At 40.7% G+C, this 14,900-nt stretch overlaps 1 protein-coding gene across 19 annotated transcripts in view; it reads right to left on the bottom strand.

Moving 5' to 3' along the window:
• The window catches only part of MYCBP2 (MYC binding protein 2), a 376,578-nt gene that overhangs the window by 53,896 nt on the left and 307,782 nt on the right, over window positions 1–14,900 (bottom strand). For all 19 annotated transcript variants that reach the window (XM_075918843.2, XM_075918845.2, XM_075918849.2 and 16 more), the window contains 7 exons: window positions 11,663–11,907; window positions 10,698–10,865; window positions 9,664–9,821; window positions 8,538–8,737; window positions 7,791–7,940; window positions 2,244–2,404; window positions 1,426–1,582 (listed from right to left, as the gene is read on the bottom strand). In XM_075918843.2, the coding sequence (XP_075774958.2) occupies window positions 1,426–1,582; window positions 2,244–2,404; window positions 7,791–7,940; window positions 8,538–8,737; window positions 9,664–9,821; window positions 10,698–10,865; window positions 11,663–11,907 (1,239 nt within the window). The remainder of the gene's footprint in view (window positions 1–1,425; window positions 1,583–2,243; window positions 2,405–7,790; window positions 7,941–8,537; window positions 8,738–9,663; window positions 9,822–10,697; window positions 10,866–11,662; window positions 11,908–14,900) is intronic.

The following is a 14,900-nucleotide window of genomic DNA, read 5'->3' as shown; positions in this document are numbered from 1 at the left end:
TACTTTCCTTTGTAGTTGATTTAAAAGGACCCATGTGTACCTTCAAAAGAACGAAAGGAGAAAAAAGAAGAAATATGAGGATGGGATTTGAAATAATAGGTGATAAGAAAAAGAACATAAGTTTTAAAAGTTTTAAAAGCAAATTTTTTATTTATTTAAAGCAAAATATAAAAGGTCCTTCTCCTCCTGACCACAGAAAACAGTGACAGAAAGTAGGGATGGTCACTATTTCAAAATACTGATTTGAATAATGCTCAAGTTGAGAGGTAATATTTGAAGCGTTAAATCTAAATAGCACAATCTGAATATAAGTCACAAAGGCCCTGATCATGATATTACTTAACTAACGTTAAATAAACGGCATATTTAATTGTTATTTAATACATTTATATGTAATAAAGTATGATTGCTAAAAACAAGAAAATTAAAGCCATTTGATTATAGTTCTGAAGATTATCTACTAATTCATTTTGATCTACAACTAGTGAAATGTACTGGCTAAGGGTACGTCTAGACTACAGGGTTTTGTCGACGGAAGTTTTGTCGACAGAAACTGTTGAGAAAACTTCTGTCGACATAGAGCTTCTAGACACATTCAGTTCTGTCGACAAAGCAAGCTGCTTTGTCGACAAAACCCTGTAGTCTAGACACAACCCTACAAGCAATAACACCTTCTGTCGACAGAACTCTGTCAACAGAAGGTGTTATGCCTCGTAAAATGAGGTTTACCAGCGTCGACAAAACTGCTGAGTTCTGTCGACGTTATGTCAACAGAACTCAGCGGTAGTGTAGACGCAGATATAGTTTTGTCGACAAAATCCACTTTTGTCGACAAAACTCAGTAGTCTAGACACACCCTAAATGATTTACCTGGCCTAGCTCCTTCAGGGACAGGAGGCTAGGTGAATGGAGAATGTAGGAATGGGGGTGGATGGGGAGAGACGGAGGTTGAGGAGGGACTCAGGGCAGGGGACTGGGAGTGTGGGGAGGGGGGGTGGAGGAGTGAGGGTGGGCCACTGGGTAGGGGGTCCCATGAAGCAGGACTCTTTGTTCCCCCGGCCAGAGGCCATCTGTCTCCCCTTTCCCAATCAGCAGGGGCCTTCCCCTCCTGCCAGCTGTGCTGCAGCCAAAGGCGGGGGGGGGGGGAGGGAGGGTTTGGGGAAGGGGGCTATTTACCTCGTCTGGTGGCAGACAAGTCCCAGCCCCAGCTGACCACTCTCTTGGTGGTGTGGCTGCTCCCCGTGGTCAATTTGCAGTCTACCTCTTCCCTGCACCCATTTTCCTGGTGCAACCAAACCAAGAGGAAGCTGCATAGCAAATTTGGTGATTCTAGCTCTTACCATTTAGGAGTTTTTGAACAAACAGACTCACGGACAGATAGATAAATACACATTTTAAAAATGTATAGACAGAAAGAAGACTTGCCTGACTCATGGGTTCAAAGCCAGACTGTATACTGATACTAAAGCTTTCCTCACTATCTCCATCATCAGATTTGGACAAAATGTTGTTAATATGATGAAAGACATTGCTCTGATGCAGGAACTGGTGGTCTGACTGTTTGAATTTGAGGCTCCAACATCTGAAAAAAACATTAAAAATAAGTTAAAGCTTTTTTTCAATATCAGTGCATATTTGCAAGCACCATTAGTATTTACATTATTTAAGTTTATATACACGTTTTGAAAGGACATATCAGGATCAGAAATATATTGTATATTATTCTGAAGAAGGCAAGAAGAAATATTTGTTAACACCACAAAACATCTATAGCAGGAATATTTGTTATAGTTACACCAGAGTTGACTTCAGTGTAATTATTCCACATAGTCCACATAATTCTTCCACATATTAAGATAATTATTCCACATGTTCTTTTATGGCAGTTATAATAGTGAAATGAAGAACACAAAGTTTTGGGAATTAGCTAAATATGACATATTTCTCAAATGAAAAGTATTTAATCTACATAAGGCTTATGCATGTACACTAAAGAACAGAACAGAAGCATAATTTGTTTACAGTAGAAGTGATAGACATGATAAAAAACAAAAATAAAATAGTTTTCTCTACGAACCTCTTGTTTATGCTAGGCTTAAAGAAACATCCCTTTTCTCTTCTTTGAAATAGCATAGCCTCGCATTTCAGATTTTTAAATTGCACTACAAAAATCTTCTAATAATTTAGTTTAGAATGCTTGAATGTCTTAGGCCTTTCATAGTTTTTCCTTATTTTGTACCTACCTTAGGGCCATTTGTTGCAAAGAACTACCACTTGGAAGAGACATCATAAGATCAGAGATGGTCTGAAGCAGACGATGAAAAGTGTGGGGCAATGGATGAGCTGCTTCACCAGCAATCACTATATCTGACAGTGGATGCTCACATACTCTTGTGTCTTTCTCCTGAGAGTCAAAGAAAATATGTTACACTGGAGTTCAGATTAAGAGTTCACATAAATAATTTAGAATAAAATATACACGAGGGAAGTTGTAAGTATCCCCTATCAAACTGTTATAAAGTGTCAGAAAGACAGAGGTAAAGTTAACATTAAAACAAATCTAAACAGGTTAAAATACAGAAATGCACAATTACGGGTGACACGATGCAATAACCATATTTTGGAGAATAAACTAAGGGAGAAGGGGAGACACTTTACATGCGAAATATTCTTGCAACTTTTTTTTTTCCATATCTAACTTTGAAATTGGGGTGGGGCATAACATTTAAATCTGGCATAGAAATAGCACCTTATAAGAAGCGTCCGAGTGTTTCTGATGAATACTGGCCTTGAAAAACTATATTCTAGGTACATTTACAACATTCTGCATGCCTTTTTTTTCCTCACTATCTTCATAACGTACACAACTAAGGACGGATGTGATATATTTGAATGACTGAGTTGCATAATTAAAGTTTGATGAAAGTGAGGTAACACTGCATATGGTAAGTTTTGTTCACTCAGGAGGAGGATTTTCAGCATTCAAACTTACACTAAGGGCTAGTCTACACCAGAAGTACTACAGCAGCGCAGCCATACAGATACAATTGCGCTGATGTAGCAGGTCTGGTGAAAATGCTCTATGCCAATGGGAGAGCGCTCTCCTGTCAGTATAATAAAACCACCTCTATGAGAGGTAAGAGCTAAGTCAATGGCAGAAACACTCTTGCCTACATAGTGCTGTTCACACTGTTGCTTAGGTTGGTGTCGCTTTTGTTACTTGGGAATGGGGCGGGGAGGGGGAGACAAGCTTATTCATACCCCAGAGCAACCTAAGTACTGCCAATATAGCCTTTGATTTAAACAAGCCTTAAGAATAACCAAGGTTTCTAGAGAAAATTTCCCTCAATTTTCTGGTACACAATGTATGAAGTATAGTTTTTAGTTCCCATACTTGTCAAAAACCGCACTTTCTATTAAGAGCAAAAATAATGAACTAAAACAAATGACAATGGATGAGCAGAACATCATTAATTCAGCACTTATGAAATGCAAATTAAATAAAAAGATGCTCATGAAAAAAATTGATAAATACCGTATGAATATGTTCATGAAAAAAGCAAACTAAAATGTAATGTTCATAAATAACCCTATAACAATGTATAATGCATATGATTTTCTTTTGGAAAAGGAAAAGCCTTTAAGTATGCTGGAGTGGTAGTTGGAAACACATCTTGTCTGAAGTATAAGAAGGAAACCAACATACACCACCTCATTAATTTACTGATTAAACAGTTTAAACAGTTTAATTTACTGATTAAACACCACCCTAAAACCTTACATGGAAGAAGCCATTGAAAACTGGCCTACTTATAAGACAAGTATTGGGGTAACGGCAGGCAAACAGAGAAATCAGCAAGAATATCTGTAAAAGAATGGAGCATTTTAAGATATAATATGCCACCCCCATGAGGGTAGAAAAATTTTCTTTTTGTTTTTCAGAACATCAGAAAGAGCTGGTACCAGCTAAAGAGCAACTGAGATAACACAATTTATTGTCGTGACAAAGATTGTGTTTTGTGTTTTTATGTCTTGTGATATCTGTCTCATTGCTAGCATTGCTGTGAATCGTGTTTGGAAAGGGGAAATACTGCATTACACAGAAAAGGATTAATAAGTATTTACACTGTATTTACAGGAACCAATATTGCAGAAGAGGCTGCAGACGGGAATTTCACCCACCCGCAGGATTCCCCTGAATTCTACAGGCATGGTACGACCCCCCTTTTTATTGGGCATGTCATGACACTCCCTTTTGGAATAAAGAGAAATGGATTTTAATTATACCTCTTCCTCTCCCTATCCTTTCACCTCAGGCCAAATTGTTAGTTACACACGTATCTCCAGGGTGGTCCACCCTCATTCAAAAGCCTGTGGTCCTTAATACATTACCCTGCTCCCCTCTGTTTGATATCTTAATAACACATTTGCTAATTGTTTCCAGTTTGCCAAAGCAGGAGAGATGCTGCTGCTGCTGTGGACCATGAAGAATTCGGGTGATGGAAGTACCTGGAGGCAGCGAGATCTTGCCAACTATGTATGGGAGAGATGGAACTCCCTTCAAGGAGTTGATTCCTCTACTTGAATCCAATGCCTGGAACACGTTCAGGGGTTGTTAGATATGGGGACTGCTGCAGGGATCGGCCCTTAGCGCCACTGATCATTTATTGGACTAGCATTGTAACTCTGGGAAACATCACTGAATCCCTTATAGCCAACCTGGTATCTAGTGTACAGACTCTTTGGGGGTGTCACGAGGCGTGACTCACCACTCCTTCCAGTAGCACTGGAAATTAGCTCTTGTAAGCAGGTTGCCTCCTGCTGGCTGGTCTCCCCCCTGTTACTCCACTCTGTCCACAGTTGGACTTTGGACCTGCATCGCTCCCGGGCTACGGTGTCCTCTTCAGGGCATTGTCCTTCAGCAGTGCTCACTACAGTTCTCTCTCATTCCCCTTCCAGGGGTATATCAGCAGTCACATGGTTCACCTGCCACTGAGGCTAGCTGTGGCCTCCAAGCCTAGTCCCTTCACCTCAGGAGCAAGCCACAGTTTGTATGGGCCACATCTTAGTGGCAAAATGTAATGCAAGGGGGAAAGGAGGGAACCCAAGCCCACCCACTATTCTAGGTCCCAACCCAAGGACCCTCTGGTGGCAGCGTTGTCCTGCCCTTCTCTACTCCCCTTCACTGCCTTCCGTTCCCTGTGACTCTTTGCACCCTCCTGGCCATTGTGGCAAGGCCAGTGGTCTGGCAGGTATCAGATAGGAGCTTCCCTCTTCTAGTCCCCAAGCCTGCCCAGTACTGTTCTTACAAAGGTGCTTCAACGGGAACCAGCTCCTGCACCTTCCCTGGTCAGGGCCTAACTTCCTGTCTTTGCTGGGCAGCTGCCTATATGCCTGGATGCCCCAGCAAGCACCCTAATTGATTCTTTACAAGTTTCCCCAATTAACCAGGGCTCTGGGCAGGCTCCTTCCAGCCTGCATTAGCTCCTTCTGACCAGTGTGAAGCAGTTGCCCCACCACAGGGAGGAAGCCAGTGGTTAAGCAATTGAAGGCGCACTCGGCCTTTAGGGGCACCTGGCACAAAACCTTAGGAGAATGTACACTAATCCAATGTATCCTCACCATCTAGGGTGTCGTTAAGGGGAACTGGTCACTCTCCTAGGCCGTGTCCAGACTCAGGGGTTTTTTCGGGAAAAGTAGCCTTTTCCCGAAAAAACTTCCCCTGCATCCAGACTCAAGCCGCGTTCTTTCGAAATTATTTCGAAAGAACGCGGCTTTTCTTTCGATGGCGGTAAACCTCGTTTCACGAGGAAGAACGCCTTTTTTCGAAAGTTCCTCTTTCGAAAGAAGGTGTTCTTCAATGTAAAGAGGCCGTCTTCGAAAGAGAGCATCCAGACTCGCTGGGTGCTCTCTTTCGAAAAAGCAGATTTCTCTTTCGAAAGATCCGCCTGCAGTCTAGACGCGATCTTTTGAAAGAGGCTCTTTCGAAAGATGCTTTCGAAAGAGCCTCTTTCGAAAGAAGCCTGCAGTCTAGACATAGCCCTATAGTTTGGGTTAGGGGGAGGGTGCAGATGGAAATGATTCCAAGAACCCGTATGGCAAGTCCAGGTTGGGAAAACAAAGTTTGGTTTTAGTAGGCTCAGAAATATACTATCCGCACACGAGGTTAATATGGGCAGAACCTGGGAGGGATGGCCACAAGAACCACTGCTCTACAATGCACAGAGATGGTATCCCTTCAGCACTGAGTGGAACAGAGAAATAGAATTTGTTGTGAGGGTTCAGCAATGCGCAGTGGTCAGACTCTGGAAGGTGGAAAAAGCGTGGAGAGGGAGTGATCTGGTTTGGGTAATCTTCCTCTGCAATTTGGACACTCCACCTACCAGATTTTTATACCAGCCGTATAACAACTTAACCTGACCGGACACCTGAAGGTGCTAATTAACTGGACGAAAGCAGAACCTAAGCCTACCTGGATAAACTGGGACACTTTGACACACCTGTTAAAGCAGCTCCAGGCTGAACAACTCCAAGAGTGAATCCTGGAAGCCCTGGGCCATCCAAGGGATTAATGCATTCCAATTGGCAACTGAACTGCCAGCACATTGTGCTTGGACTGATATAGACTGTACCCTTCGGACAGGCCTAACGAACACTCATTCACTTCTCAAATTGTTTATACTGTTGGAACTTTGCTCCTACTAACTGTTATTGTTCATTTTACTGATGGCAAGTTTAAGGCTGCTCCCTGTAGCCCAGTAACCAACCCCGTGTGCGACCTGCCTTTCCCATCTCATGACTGGTGGAACAAGGTACTGGGCAGTTAGAGACAGGGACGCTAGCCTGGATATCCCGCCAGTCAGTGTGCGGGAAGCAGGGCGCCTGGGCCCTTCTTTGAAAGAGAGTGGGGGAGTGTTGGGATATGTAAAAATTAATAGATCTGAAATTGCTCTACGGTAGTTGTTCAGGGGTCAGCCACAACATTACCCTTTAAACATACTTTTTCCTTTTGTTTTGTAGTTTGGGAAGATACATTAAGGGTCCAGTCGAGACCAGCATTATTCTTTGATGTATAAACATACTCTCTCTCTCTGTTCTGTAGCCTAGGAAACCAGATAAGTATGGAGTTGCTCTATTTTGTTATGTCTTTTGCTTATCCTCATTGGCTCTGCATAATATATCTTCAGGATCAATTCCTTGTAATCTCTGTAACCTGTTAGTTTGTAGCATAGGAATGTGTTGATTTAATTAGAAATTATGTAAATAGTAATTAGGAGCAGGTATAATTGTATTCATTATTTGCTTATTAATATTTATTTTATGGGAGTTAACATTACTAAATAAGGCTTTAGGAAAAGTAGTGATAGACATGTGAATTAATATACTAAAATAGATAAAAGAGAGTAACTGGCACTAGGCTGTTGCCACTCAGACACTGTGTTGAATCTCCAGGGGGTAGCTGAGTTAGTCTGTACAGGATAAACTTAAAAAAGAAAAACTAGTCTGGTAGCACTTTATAGACTAACATAACATATAGATGGTATCATGAGCTTTCGTGGGCACAGCCCACTACTTCAGGTGATGTCTGAGGTAAACGTGCATAGGCAATAAAGCAATTCCTTTTACCCCATCCGCTCCTGGATTGCCTTTAGATTTTATTTTTCACTAAAAGTTATATAACATACAAGATTAATGTTCTGTTTTCACTTTTACACATTCAGAAAATATTTGTAAACTGGTTTTACAGTTATAGCCACAATTTCTGTAAGCATGCTAAAAATCTCACATACTTGTTCTGCATTTTCTTTATTTGCTTTGTTTTCTTCATCTTCGTCTTCCTCAGGTTCCATAGGGGCAGGAGTCAGTGAAGCCACGAAATGCCATAAAATATCATGAAGAGAAGTTGTTTGAACAACATTACAGAGAAGCCAGTTAAAAGCCTAAAATAAATGTAAATATGAAGCTGTAATTTAGGTAAGGAAAGTTGAAAGTATGAATACAGAGTAAAAAAGAAGGATTCATTTTACATGAGAGGCACAAGTATTTTTGAAAAGTTTTCAAAAACACTGCTACACAAGCCCCTATGTTAAGCTAGACACTATTTCTTACAATTATGTAAACATATCACAGGGAATATACTACACTGAGGGCTTGCACATACAGACAGTGTGCAGCAAAACGGGGGGAGGGGAATCTACAGTGCTCTAGTCTGTGATACTAATTGATCATGTGGACTCTGCCACAGAACAGTACTTTAAAACAAAACTTGAGAAACTTATAAGTCCTTTAGGTACATTTAAAGATTAGAAAAACACTGTTGACCATGCAAATTACCATATTTACAGATTTTGCACACATTATTAGGACTACTCAGACTTGTTTTAAACCTTGCTGGAAGTCTCAATCTGTGATTAGTGAAAGAGCATTAACTTGTATGTATTAGTATTAAATTTAATATAAAAACTGTTTCCAAACGTCTCTGAAGGGAGGACAAGCAACTGATGTGTTATTTTTATTGCAGTCAGATTAATTAATACCTCCATTGCAAAGACTCGGCAAGCAGATTTCCGTAAGGCTTGTTTCATTGCTATTTCAAGTCCTTCAAGATCATGGTGCTGGATTACAAATGCCAAAACTGGCCACTGAAAATTTCTCTCTCCTTTGGAAAGAGAGCTGTGGGCGGAGATTAACCGAGAAAGTTCAGGAGATGGATGTCTCAGGAGAGAGGATCCCACTTCTATTTAAAAATATAAAAATATATACATATTAGATTCTTTATGCAACTCTTTTCACTGCAGCTACAAAAATCAAAGTACTAATTTGATAGTATTAATAAAATAACAACTTTAGTATGGACCATTTCTTCATTGTACAACAATAAAACACAATACCTAAAGTGAAAAAATCATGCTTCACTTCAGGGTAAGCAGACACTAAAAGTTGCAAGAACGCTTCCTGAGTTTTTAAAACAAAACAGAAAATTCCCAGGAATTCATTTCAGATCTGAATTACTTCTTGAGCCATTCTTAATGCTTTTGCATACCATACTTATTCATGGTTAATGCTTGATAAGCTATTAGTATTTAGAACTCAATAAATAGATTTTTTGGTTCCCTGTCACTTCCTATACATATATATATATATATATATATATATATATATATATATATATATATATATATATAAAAAAAATAAAAAATTGCAGACGATAAACAAAACAAATGTTTTGTAAGCTTTTCTGTGAATCAAAAAAGTCAGAAAAATAAAATGACTGGCTCAAACCAAAACATTTAATTTTGATGTGATCCAGACATTTTCATTTCATTGCTGGGCACTGGACTAAAGAAAAGGAGGACAAAATGACCAGAGACAGAGAATGAAGAGACTTTCCTTAGCTCAACAGTTAGGAAGAAGTGGGAGACCCAGATTCAATTCCCCCCCCTTTGCCTCATGTGAAAAAGGGATTTGAATACACTATTTGCCAAAAGAAATCTGGCCTGCTTTATTAATTATACATATTTATAACAAATGCTATTTTTTCTAGGTCTTTTACTAAGGAACTGTACTCCTATGACTCCTTAAACTTCATTTAATTTTTAACCTAAAAATAGACATTTTAGAAAAGTGTGAATATTTGTTCTGCTTTAAGATGTCTATTTTTACCTGCATCCCCACTGTTGACTCTTCTTCTGGGGATGGCCTTAACTCGTGCAGGTAAAATAGAGTGCTGTTTGTCATATTCTGATGCAACAACTGAGTATGATCTTTGAAAGACTGTACGCTTTGCCAGGTCTGTATCTGTTATTGGACTGGTCTCCAAACTGCAAAGAAAAGCAATTAGTGAAGTCAAGGAAACATTTTTTGAAGCTTCAATTTGACATAACTCAGACAAAGTTCACAACTACAGTATTGTCATTAAAAAACTAAGTTTTAAAGACCGGAAATGAAGCAGACTAGAAAGCATATATTTGGTTAAAGGCACTACTGATGTATAAAAATTTACCTTATGCAAAACTTAATAATATATGAACTCAGGGACCTGCCTGTTCATATAAAATGGCCAAAGAGAAATTCTCACAAATTCATTCAACATATACATGCTAATATGTGTATCTTGCATTTCTTAAAATATATAATTGTGATGTAACTAGGGATGTCAACAAGTAGTTAACTATATGATTAACCGATAAGTCTAGGCTTATCGGTTAAACTTGTCAACTACTCGCATTCCTCCGCCCACTGCCTCTGTGTCAGAGGCCGCAAGGGGTGGGGAGAAAGCAGGAGTCAGTGCCAGGTAGAGCTGGCTTAAAAGCTGGTTCCTCCCAGCGGTGGCTCTATGGTGCTGCCTGCCCTTTCTCTCCCCCTGCTGCCTCTGTCAGAGGCAGTAGCGTGGGGTGGGTGTGGGGGCTGCTGTTAAACAGCCTCTGTCTGCAGCAAGCCTGGGCTCAGTGTGGGCAGAGGCTGCTTCATGGCAGCAGCTCCTGTCCACAAGGGATCTGAGCCCCTCACAGACAGAGAGGACTCCCTGTGGACAGAGGCAGCTAGGACATCCCCATTGACAGGGGCTGCTGCTGGGGAAAAACTATTGTCCGAAGTGGGCCTGAGCTTGCTGTGGACACAGGTGGAACAGCCTTTGTCTATGGGGAGCTCGGACACTAGTATGTTAACTAACAGTTATCAAGAACTACCCTGCATACCTTGGTGGCATGGATTTCATGTTACTCTCTGGTTCCTCAAAGACATTAGGACTTGCATCAGGAGTGACTGATATGTATGGTGCAGGTACTGAAGTTGAACGCAGATATCTCATCTCATCTTGGAAGAGGTTGTCATCCTGATATCCAGCAAAGTTTTCATGATGATGCCTGCATTAAAGCAGATATTTAAACTAAAGGAGGGGATATGTACTATTATAGAGCTTAGGAATCCTATTGGACCAGAACCTCAACATGCTAGGCATTGTACAAACTCAGAACAAAAAGCCAACGGTCAAACAACATTTGAGACTAACCTGGGTGTGGCCTTTAGGAACTACCTCAATGTGAATGTTAATATGATGCCGAAATAGCAAGTTAAAGAATAGCCTACCTTGATGTGGAAGGGTTTTATCATTTGCTAATGTTTTGTAAACAGAATGGCTTCTCAAGCTGTTGCTGCTTATTGGAACACCAAATGTTCTTCTTTCATCATGACCCATTTTAGGACTCATGAACATAAAGTACAAAATTAAAATATACAGGGAAATACAAAAGGGCACGTGTTTAAATTCTCTTAATTGAGAGGAGGCAGTAAGAGGGGATTATGTAAACTAAAGTCAAGTCATAAATGTGAGTCTTACTATGGAATTCTGCTACCAAGTTTTTAAATCACTGAAATTTCAGTTTTAAGAATTATTCATGAAGCATCTAAAAATGTATTAGGGCGGCTCCCAAATTCAGTAGCTCTAATCCCAGGAGCAACATCAATCTAAATAGACATGACAAAATGATGGAAGATGAGAAAGCCAAGATAATAAAGAACCATGAGCATGCAAGCAGCATGGTAATGCTTCCAGAAAGCGACACATTTTATATATACTGTTTAGTTTAGTTTCTAAAATACACATTTTTATTTTTAATCAAACATTAAATGGATTTATGAACTCATGAGTAACTTTCATTACCTTGCTAAAGTCTGCAAATACAGACATGGCATTTTAATGGGAAAGTCCTCGGAAATTCCTTCTTTAACACTGGGAAGCTGAGACTGGAATGGTTTTGCAGGATGATAGCACAAAATACTGGGCTCAGCAGCACTACTCAGGGACAGCAAGAACAGAGCATTGGCTTTAATCACTTGATGAGCTTCCATGGTTGGCAAGGCACGAGGAGTCTTAACTTGCATTGGCTTTCTCCTGTATTGTTTAACCTAGATAGAAACATGTTACATTTTAAATCTTTATTTTATTATAGGTAAGGCTAAGATTTAGTCATGAATATTTTTAGGTAAAAAAATCAAGGACAGATTACACATAATAAAAAAATTTACACCTCCATAACTTTTACCATAAATAACCATGATGACTAAAATCTCTGCTCCTATAGCCCAGCTGCTCTGGGGTGCCCCTGCTCCAGTGATGAGAGCTGACAGTCCCTGGCAGCCTGTTCCTCCAAGCTCCCAACAGCTTTTGGGGCCATCTGTGAGACTAGTGCTCCTCAGGCAGTCCCTGGCACTGTCCCAAGAGCTGATGTGCAGGTAAGCCCCAACGTTTCTGCTCTGCCCACTTCCCAGGACCACTGATGGTAGATGCTCCCTGGAGTTACTGCTCTGGGCATCCACAGGACTGATACATCTCCGGCAGTGCCCAGGCACTTCCCGGGGCTGTCTGAGCAAATGGCATTAGCCCCTGCAGCTGCAGAAGTCAGAGTGGCCTCAATTACAGACGAAGCTGTTAGCAACACCAGCACTACCATTATAAAACTGTTTTCAGTTGCTTATAACTTTGTCAATTTCAAACCATTTCATATTGTTTAAATGTGAATATATAATGCTACTGTAAATGAAGCAGTACTTTCGTGCTACTGTTACTCTTTTGAGTAATACTGAGTGATAATTTGGTTACTGAACAACTGAGGTCTGAGTCCTGTGGCACCTTATAGACTAACTGAAGACTAACTTCAGTTAGTCTATAAGGTGCCACATGGCTCCTCGTCGCTTTTGCAGATTCAGACTAACACGGCTACCCCTCTGATACTTGAGATCTGAGTATCACTGATCTATCTCCTTACTTTCAAAGTCTGTAAAGCAGTCTATACAGTACCCCCAGGTTCCAGAAACACAATAGGAAGGAGTTATAGTGCTGTACTCTAAGGCTATGTCTGCACCACAGAGTTACTTTGGAATAACTGACCTTCTGAAATAACACAGTTTGCTTCTACACAGCAAAAAGTTATTTTGACATAATGTTGAGCGGGAGGACTTTTTTTTTTTACTTTGACTCTTATAACCTTCATTTTAGGAGGAGTAAGAGAAGTTGGAGGAAGAGTGTTCTCTAACTCAGACTTCCTGATGTGTAGACAAAAGCCAAAATAAGCTATTTTGACTTAAGCTATGCAATTGACATAGGCTTTATAGCCTTGCTGTACAGATGTGCCTTTAGGGAGCAAGTAGAGGAACTGGAGCAGCTCCTTTTCTATCCCAAAGTTGGTTTGGGTGTGGTGGGTATGGGAAGGGAGGCGCATGCAAGATTCTGAGTTCCTGCTGCCTAAACAGTCTGGCTGTGTCTACACTGGCACCCCTTTCCAGAAAAGGGATGCTAATGAGACACTTCGGAATTGCAAATTCCGCGGGGGATTTAAATATCCCCCGCGGCATTTGCATGAACATGGCTGCCGCTTTTTTCCGGCTCGGGGTTTTGCCGGAGAAAAGCGCCAGTCTAGACGGGATCTTGCGGAAAATAAGCCCTTTTCCGGAAAATCCCTTATTCCTACTTTCAAGGAATAAGGGATCTTCCGGAAAAGGGCTTATTTTCCGCAAGATCCCGTCTAGACTGGCACTTTTCTCCGGCAAAACCCCGAGCCGGAAAAAAGTGGCAGCCATATTCATGCAAATGCCGCGGGGGATATTTAAATCCCCCGCGGAATTTGCAATTCCGAAGTGTCTCATTAGCATCCCTTTTCCGGAAAGGGGTGCCAATATAGACACAGCCTCTCTGTGTTACATGGATTTCTGTTCCCTGATGGAGGGATAATCTTTTCACGGAGAAGCCTTCTGCTGTTAAAGATATTCTTACCTCCTGAGAGAGAAATCTGAAGAGGAGGGAGTGGAAACATAGACCACAGACAGGCTTGAGCCGAAATCACACCCATGGTTCTTGTCCTCCCAAGATCTTTTCCTGGTGGCACTGGCACTCAGGGCAAGTACCAAGTGTCTCTGAGACAAGGCCAGGAATAAGCAGTCCTTGACTGGGTCAGAAATAAGGCTCAGGCTGTCTTCTATTCTTTTCCCTTATCCTGGATGCTGAAGTTGATTCTTTGGGGGAAGCACTAATGCCTGAGGGACTCATTAACCACTTCTTACCCTAACAGAGCAGAATCCTTTTAAGGGGGTCTCTCTTGAAGAGCAAGTTTCAAATTCAGATGAGAAAAAAAATGTACATTTTTATAGTGAGGACAATTAATCACTGGATTTTCCATCACTGAAAATTTTTAAAATCAAGATTGGATGTTTTTCTAAAAGATATGGTCTAGTTCAACCATTACTATTGGACCTGAATTAATTAATGGCAGTCCTACGGCTTGTGTTATGCAGGAGATCAAACTAGATCACAAAAGTGTCGTGTGGTCTTAAAAATCTATGAACCCTCTCTCTCTCTCCCTCCCCCCATACCTGAGTTGGTCTTGATGTGCATGAGGAGTATTGGGCAATGCTTGATGGAGTTGGAGCCTGGCCCCTTTCTGGCCCTGTTTTCCCCCATATGGAATGATATACAAGACAAAAGTGGTGAAAATACAATATTATGCTTCAAAAAAGTATGGGAAATATTTCTGTGCTAGAAATGGAGGGGATAAATAAAAGGGAAAAGTTTAAGGTGAGATTTTATTTTTAAAAATGTCCACGTGACTTAGAAGCCTGACTCATATCTTCAGAAGTGACTCATGCACTTCAGACTTAAGTTCTGTTAAATTTCAAGATGACAGACTATGAGCAGTTGAAAAACTTACTCTTGGAGATCATGTTCCTGGCTCTTTCCTTTGGTATTAGTTCTGAGGATCTCTCCCATATATGCAGGATTTTTTCTTTAAATCTTAGAGACATTTTGCTATAGAATACTTTGCAATGGGTCTCAGTATAAGACTAATCCTTAGATAGAAATTGCATGAAGGGGAAAAGGAAACTCATTTTGTTTTTCTTAGTTTGGT

The sequence above is a fragment of the Pelodiscus sinensis genome, chromosome 1, assembly GCF_052426305.1.
Source record: "Pelodiscus sinensis isolate ZL-2025 chromosome 1, ASM5242630v1, whole genome shotgun sequence".
In the NCBI taxonomy this organism is placed as follows: Eukaryota; Metazoa; Chordata; order Testudines; family Trionychidae; genus Pelodiscus; species Pelodiscus sinensis.
The sequence above is the reverse complement of the archived record's forward strand: the minus strand, read 5'-3'. Positions and strand labels throughout refer to the sequence as shown.